This window comes from Mastacembelus armatus, chromosome 1 (genome assembly GCF_900324485.2).
Source record: "Mastacembelus armatus chromosome 1, fMasArm1.2, whole genome shotgun sequence".
In the NCBI taxonomy this organism is placed as follows: Eukaryota; Metazoa; Chordata; class Actinopteri; order Synbranchiformes; family Mastacembelidae; genus Mastacembelus; species Mastacembelus armatus.
Window position 1 is genome coordinate 6,424,726 of NC_046633.1, and position 22,593 is coordinate 6,447,318.

The 22,593-nt window shown below is 38.4% G+C and overlaps 1 protein-coding gene across 3 annotated transcripts in view; it reads right to left on the reverse strand.

The window, feature by feature from the left end:
* arhgap10 (Rho GTPase activating protein 10) overlaps positions 1-22,593 on the reverse strand; it is a 42,510-nt gene that overhangs the window by 7,743 nt on the left and 12,174 nt on the right. Inside the window, exons 4-21 of one of the 3 annotated variants that reach the window (XM_026302645.2) lie at positions 21,207-21,278; positions 20,893-20,994; positions 19,466-19,576; positions 19,121-19,225; positions 18,524-18,653; positions 17,452-17,558; positions 17,218-17,312; positions 16,430-16,511; positions 16,180-16,222; positions 16,002-16,070; positions 15,364-15,438; positions 13,226-13,310; positions 11,522-11,580; positions 9,711-9,816; positions 8,017-8,176; positions 5,497-5,638; positions 4,122-4,188; positions 3,291-3,428 (exon numbers count right to left, since the gene is read on the reverse strand). In XM_026302645.2, coding sequence (XP_026158430.1) covers positions 4,151-4,188; positions 5,497-5,638; positions 8,017-8,176; positions 9,711-9,816; positions 11,522-11,580; positions 13,226-13,310; positions 15,364-15,438; positions 16,002-16,070; positions 16,180-16,222; positions 16,430-16,511; positions 17,218-17,312; positions 17,452-17,558; positions 18,524-18,653; positions 19,121-19,225; positions 19,466-19,576; positions 20,893-20,994; positions 21,207-21,278 — 1,581 coding nt within the window. In that variant the 3' untranslated portion in view covers positions 3,291-3,428; positions 4,122-4,150. Of the gene's footprint in view, positions 1-3,268; positions 3,429-4,121; positions 4,189-5,496; positions 5,639-8,016; positions 8,177-9,710; positions 9,817-11,521; positions 11,581-13,225; positions 13,311-15,363; positions 15,439-16,001; positions 16,071-16,179; positions 16,223-16,429; positions 16,512-17,217; positions 17,313-17,451; positions 17,559-18,523; positions 18,654-19,120; positions 19,226-19,465; positions 19,577-20,892; positions 20,995-21,201; positions 21,279-22,593 lie in introns of those variants that run through there. The other 2 variants (XM_026302644.2, XM_026302647.1) reach the window with 2 other exon arrangements.

Here is a 22,593-nt window from a genome sequence, read left to right on the forward strand (position 1 = left end):
ATTAAAAACAGATAAATGCACGTCAGTATTACTATAATAGGGAGTCACTCTAAAACATAATGAATTCCAAAGCCTGTTACTCTTAATATTTATAATTCCAAGTAAATGTCTAGCCCAAGCCCTTACCCCAACCTGCTGTAAATATAATTCAAAGCCTAATCACAAAGCCAAGAATTTACTCATGAAGGGCACCCTTAAGTGAGCACTAACATTTGTCCACACAATCACAGAAACAAATGTACACACACACACACACACACACACACACATCTATCTAGCCTCTTATTTCAGTTGGAAGAGGACTATGCTAATCTTTAAAGATCTTTAAAATAAATATATCTGAATAATTATAGAATGTACACTTGGGGGGGGGGGGGGGGGGGGAATCACTGAATGCCACATGGCTGCCCTAGAAACTTGTTAAATGTACCAGGGGTAAATAGATTCATCCCAGAATTGCTTTCACAATTACAGCTAAGCCAAACCGAGGGAAATCGCTTGCCATTTCTCTTCAACAAAAATAGCATCAAGCTTTCAATTGCTCATCCGTTGTTTTTACCCATCACAGACCTAGCTAAGCTTCTTTTGTAAACATGATTAAATACAGTAAATGGGGACTTGTGTGAAAACAGTGTGCATGAAAATCCACCTCCTGATGTTGATAATTGCAACAAGTTTTTAAAAATATTAAGTTTTAAGAAACAAGGAATATTTTATAGGAATACACGGCATAATATGATGTGAAAATATATCATATTATATAACAAACATCAAGACATCAAACAACGTCTTTGTTACATTTTAAAGAACTGAACAGCAACTGGAAATCTTTAGGTTTATTATTTTAACCATCACACACTGCCAGGTCAGGGGCAAAGAGAAATTCATCAACAGAAGGGACAGAACTGCTGCTTCTTATTATGGCAGGAATTCCGCCCTGCAGCATTCAGGACTAGTTGATACTGGCGTGGAGCTAACACAGGGATAAACGGGGTTATCAACTGTCTTTTGACTAAAGGAAGAGGGGCAGCGGTGGGATTTAGTGGTATTTCTAGTAGAAAGTGGGATCAAACCTACAGCCAAGCTGCCGGCTCAGCCAGCACCAGTTTGGGTGGGCAGGAAATAAGCTGTTATCCACCATTTTATGATCCACAGCTGTAGGGGCTGCAGGTAGGGCAGGGAAGAGGAAGGAAAAGAGGCCAGAAATGTAACCTCATTGGAAAGACAATGTGCCACCGGTAGAAGCTGTGACTGAATTTAGGGAGAAGAGGAAAAATGAGGCCAGGCATCAAAGATGACAGAGATGATAAATCAAGCCACAGTCCACAAAGAGTTATTGCAAGATATAGTGAGTCAGTTTGCATTTGTGTATGACCAGGCAGATTTTACTGCAGCTATCTTGCAGGAAAATTATTAAAATATGCTGTTTTCCAGGTGCACCTTAGAGCACACCAGAGAGCAAATAACACATTTCTAAGAGTGGCTGGAAGTAATCTAGCAATTGCCATCCCTACTGCTCTTTTTGGCTAGGCCTGAAGCTGAATCCCTGGGTTACAGGCCAGAGAGGTGCTGTGCTAACAGGTCTCCACCATCTCACATGCTAAGATTTATGAGTGAACAAAGCCAGGGCGACACCCTGTGACATATGGCACAAGTCTTCATAAAGGGACAGGGGCTGCAGCTATAAGGGTAAACAAGATGAATATCTCTCCAATGTCAATACGATTTACACGGCCAACGCACGGCCACCTGTCTCCCAAACAAATAAGAGCTGAGATTTATGACCTCCTCCTGGTTGCTCCTTCCGTCCTCCAACATGATGCCACATATGTGGGAAATCACAAAAAATATCCACAGGAAAAAAGGAGTTGTTATATAAGTAATATAGAGCCTTGCATGTCTGCAAGTTAGAGAAAAGCTTGATACAAACATGCCTACACACAGGCGGGAATGCACCCACAGAGGTCAAAATGAGAGAGGAATCACAGTGTCCTCTGTCAAGTTGTGAGGAGGATTTGTTTTCATTTTACAGCTCTTTTAAGGTGATGGACAAAGAGAAGGGGACAATAAATGAGGGAAAAGTCTGTTTCAAGGTGAATGCGTAGACATGACACAGCAGAGTCTAACATCTGCAGCATAACCCAATAATTCATCTCCCACATCAGCATTCAAGACAAGACATGGGCTGGAAACAACAAAAGTATCAAGGACTTAGCTGAGAAGCTGAGGACAGAGGAGAAGTCAGAGAGAAGTAAGTCAAAGCATCAAACTATTAAATCACTTTCGATCTAGTACGTTCAGCATGTGCAAAGACAGGGGAAGAAGTAAAAACACCAGTTTTACTTAATTTTTATTAAGCCATAACTTATTTAATACATAGAATAGCAAAAGTAATAACTTAAGAAAATAAAAATGATTCACCTAAGAATTCTGACATTCATTTTCTTTCTTATTCCATTCAAAGTGTTCAAAAATAATTCTAATTCATTGATAATTATTTTTTCTCCTATGCTTTCAAAAAAACTAGAATTGATTAGACTGAATTAGATGATTCTTTATTGATTGCAGGGAAATTCAGGTCCAACAGCAACCAAAATGTGTAGGAAAGTGTAACTGCTTTCTCTGATGCTATATACGTAGAGGTAAAAATGAATTCAACCAGTCAATGTACAATGACAGCAGATGTGTCTGGATGCATTTCCAATTCAATCATCTCCCGGGGAAGAAGAAACTACTCAAATTGTGTGAATTTTTAGAGCCGCCATTTTCAGGGTCTTAATGGAGTGAGATGCATGCTAATAAAGAAAGGATTTACTCGTCATTTTAGTCTACTGTAATATAAAACATAACTGACAGCTAATAACGTAATACCATTTCCTTTTAAGTCTGAGTAAGTCTAAATGATCACATTCTTCATACACATACTTTATATTAACATGTACAATATTACTTATTATAAAATAAATTAATGTATTATTGGGTAACGGCACAATTTCCAATAAATTGCACCCTTAAAATAAAATACTTTCAAAATTTAACATTAACATTCAGCTTTCACTGTGGAAGCAAAATTGTACAAAAATCAAAATGGTAGTCAGTCAGTATGATTTGTCAACTTGGGATTAGCATGTATGACCCCTTGGCCTACCTGTGATCCATCTATCTATCTGTGATTCATGCAATGTGTAAGGTCCCGTCCAAGGACTGGGGATTTAATTACTAAACATTTAACATCTCCATTTTGATTTCAGCATAGTGAGGCACTTACCCAGAGTTGCTGCCTGAGCTGAGGCTGGTATTAAGCTGGGCATGGTCACTCCTCTCTGTAGGTGTCTCTGAGGCTGAGGCTGATGATGACTGGGACGATACAGACTCATTGCTGCCCATTGATGTCTCATCTGTAGCTAGGCTGGAACCATCTCCCACTGCTGAAAATAAAAAAAGGCTTTATTTAAATTAATTGCACTGTTTTATCAAGTTTATCCTACTATAAAGGATCCAGCCTATTGCAGCTTGCTGTTAATAACTTGATAAAACAGCTGAATAATTTATCACTACATAAAGCAGTGCTGCATCAACAGCACACCGATGATAAAACAGCACAGACCTACAACAAGTTTGCATTGTTCATTATAACACACTGCATAAAAACATAATGCAGTCACAAACAGAACCTAAAAAACACAAGGGAGATCCCAAGCTCTTTCACTTCAGTCTTACTGTCAAACAAAGATCCTACTTTTGGGAGATTGGTGAGGCACACAAAGAACTGTTACTGTTAAAAAGTAGTTTGTTTAGACCATTTCTTCGCTTTCACCTCAGCAAACACTTATCAAAGTCTTTAAACCAGTTAATTAAGGCTGAACTGAATTGGTGATGGGCTTATACTGAAGGTAGTAACATTTATACCATCTCTATCAATATTGGTTTTTTGCACTTTACAATCACAACAGTTTGTGTGATTTTTACCTGTATGAAACAAAACCCATTAACTGTACACCAAGGGTCTGCAAATCCACCCACAGGTATTTACACTTATGGTTATTAAGACCTCAATGCATTATTTGAGGGCCCCAAACTTCATAAACCAATAAAAATGATAACTGTGTAATTTGTCTTACCCAACAACAGGAGGGAGGAGAGATGTCAATCAAGCATAGTATGTACACACCGTCATCAGAAAGCGATCTGATTGGCAAAATGAAAACACCTGTGTGGGTGGACCACTGGTATGTAATAATCATTTAAACCCAGAGCATTTGTAGATGAGGCATCTGGTGAGATAGACATTAACAGGCATAATGCTGATCAAATTTGATTGTACACATGTATTAATATATTTCACTTTGCTCTGCGAATTTATTAGTTGTATTCCTTTTTTAATCACTTTGTAGGTCTTGCTCACGTCTGTTACTAATGGCCCATGTACAGTAGCAGGGTAAGAGACCAAAAATAGATGTAAAAGAAGGTGAATGTAAACATAACTGTAATCTGTAACCATCTCCTGAACGATATAATTTGTATACCTTGTACAGTACCTGTTAAAAAGCTATATTGTCATCAATGCTTTGAATGCTGCCACGTCAGCAGGGATATTAGACACATACAGCATCGCATGAAGACTCGTGAAGAGTCACATGCATACATAAACGTGTTTCTCTCTTTCTCACTGCATCATCCATAAATCAGTGAAAGCGGAGGCAACTTACTCTAAAGCCATTATGAGGGACCCATATAAAAGATACAAAGGTTAAAAAGGGATTAGGCCTTTCATCCCTGATATTAAAATATCCAACAGTAAAAGCTGGCTCAAGGGAGACAAAGAGAGGCAATCTAGTAAATAGATTTACACTCCTTTGCTACAGGAGAGGAGAAGGGATTTGACCTGGATCAGAAGTTGCTGGGGTTAGACCATTTGGTAGGTCAGGTGGTTAGCTCACCTGATGCACAGGAGAAGGCCCCTGTAATTTCATCAAACTTTAAAAGAAACTGAAGTGAATTTCAGTATTTGAACATAAGAACAACATAAGAGCATAAAGTCATAAATGTAAACTTCATCCAGAAAGTATTACAGAGAAGAGGAAATTCAGCATGCCAACTATAGCTACATTGCTGCTCACAGTGATCACTACAGAGTGACAGGCTAACGGAGTGAGTGACTCTTGATCCCACCTGGAATCATCAGTAAATGATCTCCAAATGTCAGTTTATTGCAAATATATTTGCACAGACAAGTTATACATTTAAGAGCATGTATTTTTAATTAGCATGTCCCCATGATACCTGTTCAATGAACATAGAAAATAATTAGTGAATCAATAAATGAATGTGAGCTGCTTTATGAAGTATTCTACATGAAAAAAGGAAGAAGCAGTCAAATTTTTAGTGCACAAAAATCTTGCTAATGTTTATGTAGTCATCCTACATGATCATGTAAAAGAATTGAACTATTCAATGGCGTGAAAGCAACCATGGACACAGGTGTATGTCTCTTACCATTCTGAATGTCTAGAGATTGTGGATTGTAGACTGCCAGGGGGCGATTCTGTCGAGTCAGCCTCTTGGACTGTCTTGGGGGAGCACAGGCTACTGGAGCAGCAGGCGAAGGAAGACATGTCTCGGGAGCATCTGCAAAAATCTGAATGCACAATGTGGGTAAGTCTCTACCAAGACTAACGCATAGACTCCCAGACTGTTGAGCAGCAGCAGCAGCATGTCCTCAACTGACCTCACTTTAGTGAACGGGCTTTGAAACCCACAAGCTTAATGTGGAGGTAGATTAATGAAAAAGGCCATTTGGAGCCACAGCATGCGCTTCCAGGGAAAGAAGAGCAGCTCATTGATTAGACCCTAAAAACTGCAAGTGAAAATATTTTGTATGTGCCAAAATAAACAAGAGCAGCACAATCACATCCCACCCAGAAATCTGAGTCTAAGTTAAGGTGACATTTCTCCACACAGAAGTTGACCCACTCTATAAAAAATTGGAGAGCTTAAAAAAAGTGTTTGGGCTCGAGGAGGGCTGGCCAACTGGCACAGCCTGTTTACACCGGGCTGTGTATACATATAAACTTCAGATGCAGAGTTAAAAGAGAATAGGGCTGCAGAGGGGAGGAAGTCTCAGCAGAGCCTCAGAAAGGATCACAGAGAGGAGAGGAGGGAGGGGGGGAGAGCGAGAGAGAGAAAGTGGTAGCGAAAGTGAGAGAGTGTTAACGGGAGAGGCAGACACAGAGGAGGGGGCATGAGAGAGAAAGTTTGTGGGAGAAAAGCAGATAGAAAAAGTGAGAAATCTGATATGGCTGAGAGTTTATGCTGCCTCTCTCTCCCTCTCGCCTTTCTCTGCAGATGGAGGTGAATGTAAAACAGAGTCTACTGTTGGTATCTGGGGGTATCAACAGTCTGGAGTGGGACTCAGCTGTGAGGAAAGTTAATGCCTGTCTGTCTGTCTGCTCAACTTTTCCCCTGCTTTAACACGCTGTACTTTCCAAAATGCTCTTGCTGCATTCTAACACTACATCCTTTATCACCTGGACGGTGCTGGAGACCTCTGGGTAGTCTCCAAGACTAGCAGTATATATTGTGCTGCTGGTGTTGTTTTAGCACATTTGTATACCCTGTTGGTGTTCACCCTGCGTCTGTATTCTCTCACACCCCATTTTAGATTTGTGAGCATTGGTAGAGATATCACTCACAGCACATATCATCTTCCATTTAATGAAGCTGGAAAAAAAACCCTCCTGGTTTAGTGATTTTATGCAGAGTACAGTGTTGCTCCAAACAGATTAGAAAACTAATCTCAAACCTTTTTTCCCTTCTGACACAGAGAATTATCCCCTTTGAGGAATGACATTGATTAATGACATTCTGGATAGACTACATGATCCTATGAACTATAGGCTATGAAATAATTCACAACCAAAATAAATGTCTTTAGGCTGGCAAAGGACCTTCCAAAAATAATAAAGTGTGTATGATAATCTACAGAATAATCATCCTACAGAAAATGAAAAGAATACCGATGTGTCTAATCCTGGTATAGTATAAGCACTTAGGGCTCCCCCTATTGGCCAGATCCAAACATTCTGGAAATTAAACTGCTGTCAAATTCCTCTGTATCTTAGTAACTGTGTGAAGGTTATTCTCTCCCATGTCTGATCAGATCATGTCTCATTATTTTAAAAAATTACTCCTGCTCATTACTTTGTGGAGCAAGCAATAAATTATAGCATGTATATATTCAAACAGGCCTCATAGTGCCTGCCATTTAATATGATGCATTTTCTTTGCTAGAACATCTGCGAAAAGCACCATATGTTCAGATAGATTGGGCAAAATTTGTGTCAATATACACAAGTCTAAACTGCCTTACTCAAGACAAACTACAGAAGACTATTACATCTCTTAAGTGAGACTCTGCTGGTGTCTAGGTACAGCACACAAAGTGAACTTCTGCCAACAGAAACTGCCAACTTGAAATTTAAGAGCAAAATACAAAACTTCAAAACAATAGTGGGAAGGTGCTCTGCACAGAGAAAGCAGGAGTTACAAACATTAGGTCTTGTGCTTCGCTTGCACATTTATTATCCTTCAGTATCAAGTAATTGTATGCCACCCAGGTTGGTAAACAAAAAAGTGCTGTATGCAGCTTATGATGTCGCTTCACCTGATTCACATTTGATTTGGTGCAATCATTATATTTCATGTTGTCTAGTGTGAATAGCATTCTGTAAATAGTTGATAATGGAAACACAATTACACTAAATGTTCCACTCACAGAACAAATCATATATGTTCAGTCTATGCAGTTACCAATCAAGACCAGCCATTTTGGGAAACATAATACAACAGGAGGACCTGTTCTCCATTCCTATACACACAGTGCTAAGTACTCCAACTTCAAGACACAGTGCTGTGAGTAGAAACTTCCACTTTTCAGGGAGTGTTCAGTTTCAGGTATATTACATTGTAATTGTACAGATGATAATGAGACTGGTAAATCCCTGTCTTGAGTATTACCTTTTCATGTTGTTCAATGAGGATTTCCACCACAATGTTCTGGAATTTGAGATCCATGATGGCAGCAACAGTTTCCTCCTGTGGCCTCATTAACGTGGGGCCAAACACCACACCCAGGTTGGCCACAGTCATGAAATTTTGTTTACTGTGCGCTGCCACACTGAGGAAAATAACATAACAGACAATATTATAAACACTTTTCTGAAATGTAATAATTCACTAACTTTAAACCTTTTAAATAACACGGCAGGGCAGGAAAAGAAGCAAAACCATGACACTGGAACTATAATGTCTCTCTATTTAACATGCAATATTAGTTATTACCCTATAATTTAGTTTGTGGATGATGGTCTAAGTAATGGGCACACTCAATATTGTGGCATGTAATATGCGGAATTGACCTAGACAATTTATTTTATACATGTTAGCAGTAGGTCACTGTTGCTAACAATGCTCATGAGTCACACAGGATTGGTGGATAAAAGAAGAAGCAAGTGGCAAGTAAGTTTTTAAGTAAGAAGTAAGTTAAAATGTCATTTGTTAAAATAAATGAATAACTGAGTAAATTTGACAATTCGCAAGAGTTCAAAATTGCTCAAAAACTGCAACGAGATGTTACACTCTTGATAGATTACTTCTGTTTCAGTTTTATGTTTCTCATTTAGAACTAGGGTTAATTTTTTATTTCACAATATTAAATACAAAAATGAAAGCATTTGAAACTTTATCATAGCAAGTCAAAAAAGTGTAGAAAACCCTTTATTTGAAGAAAAAGTTATACAGACAGGTGAAGCGATTTCACACTCAAAATATGATGATATGCAGTGCATCTACAGAGAGTCAGTTTAAATAGCTTCAAAGGATGGCTTTGAAGACAAAAACATTGGTGACAACTCACATTTATAACATCTCAGAAACCATTTCAGATACTAGTGTGAAATTCTGGCTTTGCTTCCTTCCCCTGCAGGACATGCACACACGCCAACTTCAGAAAAATATTCTAGTCTCTCCAGTCTGGAGAATTTCACGCTGGATAATCCAAATTCAATTTCAATAGCACTGCCTTTTTACCAGAGCCTGATTCTGCAGTGGGTTTCTATGAAATAAGATCCACCAGACTTTCACTGCCTCAGGGAAGAGGGATTATTTACTTATCTTCAATTTGCTCATATTTAGTTTATAAAAAGCTTGCTGAGGTAAAAACCTTGTAATGTTTGCTGGCATTATTTCTTAAATCTTTCTTCCTATCTAATCTCACAAATGGAGAGATGCACAATAGTGGTCCATCAAAGAGTGTATAGAGTAGTCTCAAGAGAGGCCTTAATTTGAGTGCTCCATTTCATTTGACTTCAATGTTGGGCTGCAGAACAGTCTGCAGAACAGGTACGGTAGGCTACACAATCCTCCTTACAAAATTTTAAATACAGTATACACCAAAATGACCTAGGAAAGGGCAATATAATGTTAAGATGCTAGCGGCATCAATTTTTCTTACAGAGCACTCACTGAGTAGACAGAGAAGAGATGGAGTGACAGCAGGGAAGGGGGAGTGAAGAGAGTGGGAGTGAGGGAGAGAGAGAAAAAGCATGTGGAGTGAGAATGAGGAGACAGACAGGAAGAGCAGAAAGATAGAAATGCGAGAGAGAGAGGGGGTGGAGGAGGTGAACTATGACCAAGGAACTATGAACACTCACTTGGCCAGATGCTTCATAAGCAGCCCGAGGACTTGCCGATTCCTCTCTGGTAGCTTGTGGACCAGACAGTGGACGGCTTGGATACGAGACTCTGGACTATCGCCCTCTGTTCCAAAGCAGAAGCAGCCATGCATTCACATTAGCTACAAGGTTCTGTCTTTGCTTCTCATGTGCTAAAGAGCTAACTTTAAATCCTATTCAAGCAAACTATAAATTTAAAGAGATGATGATACACCAATGTGTACAACTGAGCAGTGCACATTCACTGTTAAGGATACAGAAGCGCCAAATAAATCATTCAGTGAACCCTCCATCACTTCAAAAGCCCCAATGTGAATTCTGGAAAATGTAAAAAGGAGCAAAACTTACGGGGCCTAAAAACCTCCGATCAGCAGCTATCATTCTAAAGTATAAGGGAATAAGCATTGGAGGATGATACATTCCAGTTTCAATAAGTGAAGAAGAGGTGTGATGGTGATATATGGTCTGAAGCCTCTTAGAATTTGGCAGACAGGACGACTATGCTGGTGGAGGAGATAGCTTTACGTTACTGTCGAATGCCGTATAAAAAAGATCATCTCTTCAACATTTCCTCACACATGGGCATCTGACCGCCCCCACACGCACACACACACACACACACACGCACACACGCACACACAAAACATCATTACTATGGGAACGACAAGGATTTACACATGGAAAAAGCTTCTTACGGATGCTGTCATCCATCAAAAAATATTCATTGCTAATCCATTTTTTCCCCCTCGTTATGAGGGCATTGCGAGCGCCTGATAAAAATGTCAACCTGATCCAATTATAGCACTTGTTGTAATAAGATTTAAGTTTGGTTTGCTTTGAAACCATTTCATAGAGAAATGATGTTATGTGGGTGGAAAGAAAAAAAAACAAAAAAAAATCTTTTTTGCAGTTCAAGGTCACTGGACCATTTTGAGGATGTCCAAATGACAGCATGTTTATCTTTTCAAGCCTGTCAGCCATAATGTTTAATGGCTGATTTGGCCACATATTTTAGCAGCACCTTAAAATGGGTATAAATCATAAAAAGATGGCCTTTAAGTTCACATGGGGTTCTTGAAATGCTAAAAAAAAAACAAAAAAAAAAAAACAGTGTTATTAAACAGTCATCAGTGTCAAAAAAGCCAAAGTCAGCTGAAAGGCCTTTTGGTCATCAGATGGTGGGATTTACTAATTCACACATCAGCAGGCACAGAGAGTAACACATACTTAAAACAGCATAAAGAAATCAAAAGTACAGCATTAAACATTACTGTTTCAGTGAATCCTGGTGGCCTAGTAGTTAAAATCATATAAAAATAACATTTATATGCACCTTTGTGGATGTCATGGCTTTCTCTCTTCTAGCGTTTCCTATCTGCATCTAAACAGTCACTCTATCTATATGTTCAAATAAAACACATTATGACCATTAAATAAATTCTGTGTCTAAACTGTGGAAGGTCTAATTTGTATTCATGGCACATGCAGACCCACACTTTCCAGACTATGAGTGCTTTAAACTCAGGAGAAGCTGACCACTATTACCTTTTTTTTCTCTCAAAAGATAAAAAAAAAAAAAAGTTTAGAAAGTTAGTACAAAGTTACTGAAAATGTCTTTTTTCTTTTTGACAGTTTTTCACTTCACTGCATAGTCTCAATAACTCCCTGAAGAACTACAAACTAGTGGACCCCAGTATTTAAACTGACGTCCATTTTAGAGTGAATATATACACTGTTGTTTGCTTATGGCCTGTACTCAGATCAATTGGTGGTATAGTGCTCAAACTTACTCGCAGGGCTGATGAACTCCTTGTAAAGTCCATAGGTCATCAATGGCTCAGGAAGGCTCCTTCACAGAGACAGTGAGAGAAACAGAGAAAGGTAGGGAGGGGGTTAGTGAGGGGGGACGGAAATAGCCAGCACACTGTTTTATAGGGTCTGCACAGAGCAATGATTAATGTGGCCAGGCCAAGGGATGGAATTAGATGGTGCACGTGTTGAGATAACCAAGTTCATTTGAAGGTACTTTCACACTGCAGCTGGACAGTGGCCAGAGGTACTTAGCCTCAGAGGAAACTGAGGAGATTGACCCTGCTTTATTCCAGCAGGCCAGACACAAAGTAAAAGACAAGTCCTATCAACACTCAATACACTGGTTGAACACAATACAGATATGTATGTTAGCCTAAAAGGTGTTTAAAAAAGTTACAAGTATCGCCTGAATGAATACAATAGAGCTCTCCTTTACTTCGGGAGTTGAAATAGAGAATCCCGAGTATAATTGAGTCCCATGGTCCACAGCCCATTACATCAAAGTGCTTCCTGGAAAGGGTGAAAGTAATCAGTAAATCACAACACAATCTTGACCCAGCTGAATAAAACTTGATATTAATATCCTGATCAGAACACCTGTTGATGGATAATAATCTACATCCTATGCTGTTATAATGTCATTAGCACTGGCAGTGAACACAACATGAAAAAACACAATTAGAATTTGTTGACAGTACTTTAACAGCCGTAAAAAAAAAAAGAAAAGCAAAAAAACAAACAAACAGATAAATTAAATAATGGAAAGACACAATAACTTGTTATCATTATGCCTTATCCATCTTTGGTACAGTCATTATTCAACAAAAAACAAAAAGTGCATAAGAACACTTAATGAGATAGACTTAAAAATATAACTGCTCAAAGTTGCAGTATCCTTACTGTATTTGTTAAAAAAAGCAAATATTTCCAAGTTGTTTTCCAGTAAATACAGCTGTGCTTCCATTTAAATAACCAGTGCCAACTTAAGTTGTTGCTGACATTTGAATGACACTGCCTCAGCTTCTTGCAGTCAAACTACATTTTTAATCTTTGAACTTCACCCACACTATCTGTCAACCTGGAAGAAGCTGGTGACTGAGGAACACCATACAGTAAGCAATGGGACCTTGCAAAGAGTTAATTATACAAAGGTACTTTGCATAATTAACTCTAGCCATTTTATAAAAGACAAGCGCCAACAATGGATGAAATGTTTCATATTCAAGTCTACAGAAGAGCTCTATCATACTCATCAAAAAAGAAATATAGTGGATTCAGAACACATTCAAATTTTCCTTCTTGCACTTGATTGTGTTGTCAATTTAATTTCAAATGGACAAAAATGTAGCCATTAATCTACACACTGAATACTTTCTGAAGCCACTGTATATAAAAAGAAATTGTCCACTGGGGTTGCCTTGGGTCAGAAATGGATTTGTTTTGACACAAGGCAAGACTTATACGACGATATAAGATTAAAAAATGATGAATAAGGCATCAAGCACAGGTATCTCTGGACTAGTTAAGACATGTCATTGTCTCTGTTTGAATGTGTCAGAACAGGGACAGCACAATACACAATGTACAAACTCAAAATATGTTCAGGTATCATAAGAGTCAAATCATGTAAGTTCAACTAAATAGTTTTTTGTGAGTGTATGTTTCATCACGGTGATCCTTACCTTAGATAAAGTTTCAGGGCACTTGTTATTGTCTTAACATCCCAGTCCTCACTGGCAGATAGATCAACTTCATTGCTCTTTTCATCTAAATGAATTACAATTATGTGACATATTATCACTACAAAACTTATTGAATTAGGAATTAACAGGAAGAACCAACTAATCTCCATTTTACTTCATTTTCTAGTCAAGACTGTTTGATTTGTGGGCAGCCTAGAGAATCCAAACATGTAATATAAATATGTAACTTGTAATTAGCCATATGAGGATAAAAGCACTGCTACAGTCCAAGCCTTGGGGGTCAAGTCTGGACCCAGTGGAAATGGAAAGAAGTTACAGTTTCAGTAGGGCTGCTAGTTCTATACTCATTACAAGTTTAATTAATCCCTTACCACTTCAGTGGCTCCACAGGGATTCCAGGGCTGTGTTACACTAAAAAAATCAGGGGGCTTTAGTCACACCTTAAGTAACCTCTGATGAATTACAGAGAATGTGAGGTGCAATGTGCCGGTGAAGTATTTTGAGTGAGTCACATATACTGTATCACCACACAGACGTCAGGTTTGTGAGTGGTAGGTGGTCTGTTACTGGGAAACTCACCTTTTTGATTTCATCTCTGCACTCACTTCAGCCAAGAGGACTGTGTTTCTTTAGCTACTCTGTCCACAAAATGGCCTGTCCAATATCAACTTGTGAAAGCAAATGTTTTTATAGAGTGCTTGTAGCCAAAGGTTTGTCTCTGTGTGTGAGAGACTGATGGGGTCTACAAGGCTCTGTACTCTTCTGTAGCACAAACGGGCCTGGCTTGGTTAGGCCAGGGACACAAAAACAAAATTTTGGCAATAGCAGTTGGAGTAGCAGTGGTTACTGCTGACCACAAAGCAGCACCAAGTTCATATTCCTTGTTATTTTACCTTTGTTTCCTACATTAAGTCCTTGGGGACATAGTGGCTAAAGTTGGAACTGCAGATCATTATTATGCCTTACTATTGGAAATGTCTCACAGCATTCCTCAAATTTGCCTCACTCTGCAATTACTGTACAACAAATACTGTACAACAGCCAGGTCAGAGACAGAATGGAGCTCATTTTTACAGTCTTCTTCCTGTTATATTGTTGCCTGTCATTCAATAGGTGCTGCTCTCTTTGTTTGTACTGTAATATGATGGGAGACTCATTTTCTATCACTCTGTCCTCTCTGATTGGACCCTAGCCATGTTGGTGGGTGAGAGATGAAAAGGAGGAGGAGTAGGAAGATCCAAAGCCTTTCTTCAGGGTTTAAAGCTGGCTTCACCCACACACCATGAACCGTTACATGCACAAAATGTTTGTGAATGTATTTGTGTAGAACTAGTACTATCTCTGTCACACATATTAGTCATTTCAAGGACAATATATATGATAATTTCTGGTCAGATTCATGAAAGCATCCCATGTTTATGGTCAATCAGTAATTTAACATTTGAAAATTTAAGTGCAATTAATATCTGTAGCTTTCCTAGAGTGGCACAACAGAGTGTTAATGGAGTCTACAGCATGAGTGTGCAGGTTGAGAAACTGGAAGGTTTTTGGAGAGAAAGTTGAGACAGGCTGGTGGCTGCTTGAGTTTGTTGTCATTCTGAACACAGAGCTGAAAGTGAGCTGGTGTCTGCTGGAGATGGCAGAAAACCAGAGAGCAGACAGGGTGCAATGGAAAGGACAGAGGACAAGCTATATAGAAAAAGAGTTGAGTGAAAGAGATTCAAGATAAGTGAGAGGCATAATGGAAATCAAGAAAGGCAGCTGACTGACTAAGCCAGACACAAGCACATGAGAGGTTGTCTTAGTGGTGTGTTAATGAAGAAAAAGCCAAAATGTAAAACGATGTGGATGGGAGGAAACCTGCCTGGTTGTCTGGTAGATATCACTCAGACGTGCGGCAAAGATATAGCCAGACACTTGTTGATAGGCTGAGTCACTATCTTTTTATTAACTTTGCACAAGACCCAAACATTACACTGGCATACTAAACTAACTAGGGGCAACCTAGTAATCACTGAGATGGTGCAGTAGCATATAAATAAAAAATTTTACTTCCTTTAGTTCATTCCAATGCAAATACATTTTCAGAGCAGGAAAAAGAACAGATTTTAACTCACCAATCATTAATGAGAGGAGTTTCTGGACTTTGGAGCTTACTCCACCAACTCTGTACAGGCCTTGATCATTAATACCTGATAATAACAGTAATAAAAAAAAATTATTTGTAGAACAACTTTCTCATAGAATTTGGAAACACACAAAGTAGACAATAAAAGCAAAGGCAAACAACCAATAAACTATAACAACGGAAAGAATAAGGATAGTATATCACACTGTACACTATACACAACAACCCTGCATGTGAAAAACAGTTGAATTAATATATGTAACTGCTATTTAAACTGAGTACTGAAAGATAATTATTACCATGAAGAAATATAGCATATTGAGAGGAAATAGACCCAGACTGACTTAGAGAAAATATAAACATGGGAAGACCAAATTAAATTAATAAGAGCCTTAGTGATATGTAATATAAAGCATTAATCTTATCTTCAGTGCATGCTGCCTGCATTACCTGCTGGCCAGCCTTCTGCTTCAATATTGAAGCAAGTCTGCCCCCTTGTGTACATATAAAAATACTGCACCAGTGTAATCCTTTACTATCCACAAATTACCAGGTTAAATTTCATCAAAATTTATTAACCTGTAATTTTCTCAAAAGAGCTTTTGCATATTTATATCCAAAGCTCACCTCTCGCCTCAATTGCACTGATGGAATTCCTCACAAAATTCAAGCCCACATCATCCAGCTGGGCATCAACTGCAAGTGAAAGAAAAAAAAAAAAAAAGCTTTAAATGTAGTGAAGTGCTGTGCTCATGAAACTTAAATATTCTCCAGTCTTCAAGGTCTTCTGCATCTAGGTATTTACTTCCTCTTTCTTTCAAAGACGTTCTCCCAAGAGAGTGTCGAATCTGTTAAAGAATGACAAACATTTTCACTGGCTTTATAACATTTGTCATGTATACTTAACTACTGTGATATACAGTAAAATGCAGGTATGTGCAGGTATATTAAACTTGAGTACTTTTCTATAAGATAGCAGTTTAGGGGAATACAATAAGGAAGCCTGAGCCAAGTATAAGTGCTAGATGATTATATAGAAAAGGCTTCTGACTCACAGGTTCCTTCCCACCCATGGCATGCATCCAAAACTTGTGGTCATCCTCTGACAGGGCCTGCACTGTTAGCACTGTCCCTGGCCTGGGAATAAGATATATCACATCAGTTTAAGTCAAAGTTTTAAATGTGCAGTACAGTAATTCATTTGGGGATGTGTGTGACAATATAAAACATGTGCTTAGCATTCTTAGAAACAAAAAAAAACCCTCTGCCACATGCCCCCTATATTTTCACCAACTACAGATATGAGCCCTAGTCACCCTAGTTGGTTTATGAGACCATTAATAATGTGGGACCAGATGGATATCAACTTACTCATCACAGTCAGAACACACATGTGGGCTCAAATTTCCATACTAAATCTGGGGTATTGCTCTTATATTAATAATACAGAAAATAGGCAGGACAGAGTTAACTTGTGTGACAAAATGAGATATCTATTACAGGAGGGCACAGCAGGGTGTGACAAATCCTCCCAGCTAAGCATATGAGGGCAGCACTCCAAGACAAATCCTGCTGTTCTGCCCTTTGCAATGCAAAACACAGAACAACAAAGGGCAAGTGAAGCTAAGATCTATAACAAAACAGAAAATTTCAAAAATAATTTAATAAATGTGATCTGTGCTCGCTATAGACAAGTCCAGTGAAATATTTGGCATGGTCTTCCAGCAAGAAAATGTTCTAAGTGTTGTCATAATGTAAAATAATTATGTATGTAATGTAATTGAAACTAAAAGCATAATTTCATCACACTGTGTTTGACAAACAAAATGAGATAATATTGTACCGATCTGTTATGTCAAGGTCTAAGCAGAACCTCCTGTCCAACATGTCAGTAGTTTTGCGGACACAGGATTTGAGCGTGACAGACTCTGTCTCACCCTGAAAAATAAATATATTATTGAGAACACTGCATCACTGATGTAGCACATATATCTGAAAATTAAAGATTGCATAGCTGATGTGATCATGCCAACTGTGTGGCATAATCAACCCTCCGCACTGTGTTCTCAGCACTCACAATTTTCCCACCAGATCTGTGGTCGAAGGTCACCATGTGTAGGATCTTCTGTTCTTTGACAAATGTGCAGTAGCGTTTGACCCAGCTTGAACCAAAGGGAGGCGGCCCTAGAAAAGCAAAGCACAGATGTGACACAGCATGTCAATAATTTCTTTTTTTTCAGGAATTTTCCAGACTAACCTAATTATATAGCGTTCTGAACATATAATAAATATATAGAAGCTATATAAATGTGAAGAAGAACAAAAAAAAAAAAAAAAAAATGTCACAGTGGCAAGAGAAGTGAATAAAATACATAAAATATGATCTGATCTTCAGCAGATCAGACCTACACAATATTTAGGTGGAATTTTGAACCATTATTCTTTACAGAACTTCTTGAGATCACACATACTGTACTCTTTGGCGTGAACAGCTCTTCAGACACACGCCAATATTGGTTTTGGAGAGCAGTAGCTTTGTTATCTGTTGTTATGACCGACATGGCTATGCTGTTCTAGATGATGTTATTGTAATTGTGGAGACATATTCATGCCTGCACAACTGGAGTTCAAGACGAATTTCCCTACGGGGACAATGAAGTACATTGTATTGTATTGTACTGTGTATGGTGTCTGATCAAAAACACTGTTCCATGCACCATGATTTGCATTTGGTAGACTTAAGAACAGATGTTAATTAGCTCCACTGATTTCTTTAGGCCTTTAACTCTTACGCTTCTCTTTTTATTTCATTAAGAATTCTCCATCATGCTTTTGGAGTGATTTTAGCTGGGTCCCTACTTCTAGCAACAGCAGGCACATAACAATTGTTTCTATTTCCAGACAGTTTGTTTATATGAGGTTTGAAGATTAAAAAAACATCTTGAGATGACTTTGTTATAATTTACAGCTTTATGCATATCAGCAAATTTTGATCATAATCCTTCTGAAACCTCTTTTTCGCAAGGCATGTTACACATCAGCCAATGGTTCTTGTGACTCAACATGTTTAAATATATTGTCTGACTATGTTCACTAGCTGTATTTTATATTATACATTGGTGTAATATGAAAACCTATATATGTCTTACGTTTTTCCTGTACATAGAGGTAGCCTTCATAACTGATGGGGCTGGTCTGTCTGTATTCTTGTGGTGCCTCACTGAACCTCTTCATCAGTTCGAACACCTCTGACCGCGTGCCCTCAAATCGATTCCTTGTCTGGAAGAAAGAGAAAGAAGTAACACTCAAGGAAGTCACTTCTTAATATGGTTGGGTGGGATAACCCTCTTAATGAAAGGTCACTACTAGTAAAAACCTTCGAGCTCCCCTCTCTACAGCATCTCAGTCAGCTTGCAGCCAAATCAAGAGAATCAAATGAAGTAAACAGTGGCCTTGAATTTGACAGGTTGAGACAGGATTTTGCTAACATTTGCTAACAGGCTAAACATAAGAATTTGATAAGCAAATAGAATATCAAGGTTTTGTTACACTGAGTTTGATTTGGAGCCTTTCTGCCATTTAGTGCTCCAAAGTTCTTTCTTTAAATTTCAATCTGGAACCTATCACAACCCTTACTATTACTATTTTTAGGTTAAAACCTAGACATAAATGGTAAGAATTTGTTTTCATTGTTAGAATATTCTTTCAAATTATAAATATAACAATAAAACATTAACTTTCCTTACATTCTGAATATTGATCTGCAGTGCTCTTTTATAATGATCAAAGTCCTTGGCCAGCTCAAACCCCTGGTGATAAAAGGTGAAGACTGTCTGAAAGAAGGCCAGCATCTAGAAGAAAGGAAATTACAATAGAGAAAAATATAGGCGAGAGAGGTTAATGTTAAGTCAGCACATGAAACAGCGACTCGTAACAAAACACTATGGCCGCGTAATGACAGAATACAATGAGACTGTTTAGTCATTTCCAAGTAAGGCAAAAACTTAACCCTGTGTGACATATCCTATGCTGCCCCTTGCGTTCATTCATGTGAATGACCAGCCAAAACATCACTTTACTGAATCACTCACCGGCTCCACACATTCAAACTTCTTTCTCTCTTGAATCTCCTGCAGTTTGCACACATAGTCCAGTGATTCCGTCTGAAAGTGCTGCCTCATGGTTTCCACCTGACCGTCTGCCTGAGGAGGCAGAGAAAACACTCACTGTAATGGTTATAGTGACAGACACATTAAAGCAAAGAAAAAAAAAACAATACATCATCATCTTTAAATTCTTATAGAAGGATTTTGCAGGTGCTAAATAAAATACTGATGACAAATAAATTTCTACAGCCTAGATGGCTGCAGACGAGCTGCAACCTATCCCAACTGAAGCTGGGTTAGAGGCAGGTACACAATGAACATGGATGTTTTTTTTTTGTTGTTTTTTTTTTTAATTTACAGGGCTAACATGTATAGACATTTGGAACACTCAAACTCACTCTCATGGATATAATTACAGTTGCCAATTATTCTAACATGTCTAGCATGTCTTTGGTTCGTGGGAGAAAATGAGAGCACCCAGGGGGCAAATTCACAAACACGCAAAAAAAAAACAAAACAGTGTGGCAGTGGATTTGATTCCTTCTGACTGTACAGACACTGTGCTGACAGATACCACTACCAGACCTACAAACTAGCAATGCTTGAAAATACTAGTACAACACAGCTGACACCTTATAATGTACCAGTGAGAAATTGAGTGAATGTAGTGAATCCACAATTCTGCAATACTAAGTCCAATCTAGTCCATTAAACATCAACTCCTGGTCAGTATACCTATATATTTAGTTGTCTCTTAAAAAAGTGAGATCAAACCTTAGACACTGCTTTTTATAGTGTATGCTAATGTTCACTGAGATGACTAAACAAGTGATGCAGTGCTGATGCAAATTATGAATGTTGGCTGCAAACAAATTACTGGGTCTATTTATTCAGGTCTGATAGCCATCTGTATACCACAGACCCTTTTGTCAAAGAGTCAAAGACTGAACAGATTGCAGTCATAATGTTAACAGTTTCAAATGTCCTATCTGCTTGGTGTATACAAGGTATTGGCAGGCCTAACATGGATACATGAAAGGAATTTGCCATTTGGAGAAGTTGCTCAGTTCTCCACAATTCAAAATCTTCATCTCATTGTACTGCAGCATAGGTTGTTTAACAAACTAGAACAACCAGAATTGACCTTGATAGTACAGTACATGTGAGCACACACACACACTTCCTTTCCAAACAAGACAGGAAAACTGTTGCTGCTAGGTACGTCAGTGGAAACTCACACGCTCCAACAGGCTTTGCACTGAGGCTTTTCCCTGTGGCACCACAGACAAAACCCCAAACAAGCGTTCTTAAACTAAAGAGAATCTCAGTTTCCAGTCTTTTCATAATGAATAGTTATTCAACATGTAACACACTGCACCTGACAGAGCTTATTCATTCTAACAAATACATACCTCTTGTAGCTGTGGCTCTTTCTTCTTTGCTGACATGTTCAGAAGCTTTTCCAGAGAGCTGTAGTACTTCTCTGTTTCTTTCTCATACTTTTTTCTTTCCGCCTAGAGAAGGTTTTAGTGGTAAAAGAACCATAAGGAGAACAAAACACCTGATTAGTCCTGGAGAGAGGGGAACCAAAATCATATGTATATATAGTACAATGTATATTCCATTTTCAGCCAGGTATCATTTAACAATCAAGAGGACACACCAATAAGATTAATTATAAGCTACTAAATTGGAAAGAAAAGGAAAAAAAAGCATCATACATTACCCTTACTGTACCAAGCTGCTCTTTCCTGAACTTCTCAAGGGGTTTCATTAAGGTTTCTGTGATGTTTCTCATCTAGACAAAAAATAAGATGTCACCACAATGTGTTACCTTTTTGCTTAACTCATCAACAAGCCATATATATCATATTTTATATTACACAACCACATTTTCCAGCTGTAATTGTTTGTTGTTTCAGTGAAAAGTGACAGCTTTATACAGTCCCTTGGCCTCTGGGTGTTCTGCCTTTTGATTGATGGCCTACTGGTGTTTGTAGACCAAATTACATAACTATTTTATTAACCATGTATCTCTCTTACAACAATGTATTAATAAAGTGAATGTATCTGTGTTCATTCCTGCAGTGTTTCTGCTATACTGATTGCAGGGCATGTTTGTGCCTGTATGCCAATCCCTCTTTTCCTTACTTTGCCCTGTGATGTCATCCCGTTATGCTGATCACTGCTGTGGTGAGCAGTGCATTTACCATCATGGTCTGAGCATTAAAACAGTCATCTGCTGATGATGGGCCCACTCCCTAACCTCAAATACTACACACAAACATTATGAGAGGATGGCTGTTTATAGAAAGCCTAACTCTGTGCAGTTCTTCTCCAAGAAGAGGAATGTTTTAGATATTTTTCTTTTGAACCATTTTTCCCCCCAAGTTGTCCCTGGTCATCTTGCCTACTGTTTAAATATAAGTCTTCAAATAGGCAGTATTTCTAATGCATAACATGTAGAGAGATCATAAGTTAATCACAGGACAAATGGTGCGGTGCACATACTGCAGTGAAGTACATACTGTGACACTTTGACACTTCATGGCAGTGTTTCATTATCTGCTGTATGGTCATATTTAAAATCTTGCATTTTTCAAAGAATGTATTTTTAAGAACTTGTGATTTTTGTGCTTTATAACTTTACCAACATGCCTACAGATGGTTTTTATGGCACTATGTTGTAATCAGCTGTACTGATGTGGACCTTGTTGTCGGTAGTACAGTAGCTTATGTGATCTGTCTTGGTATTTAAAGCTTGGGTGTAATAATGTTGGTGTAATAATGTGGATGTGCTCCTATCCTCTCTGCAGCCACTCCCAGGCAGGTGCTATGACAGTGACCCTTAGTACCTTATTATTACTAAAACACCCACTAAGGAACTGGTTTGCTCTTCCCTCTTGATGCTGTGAGTGTACTGTACTTTGCAAAAATTATATTATGACTGCCTGTCTGGATCCCTGATGCATGACAGAGTTGGACATTTATAGATGCAAGTACCAAATATGGGCAGCAGTAGGTGTAGGCTGGTTGAAAACACAGACAGCACAAGCGTACATGCAGTTAAGACAATTCAAGTGCAACACACCACATAGACACATGCTCACAAA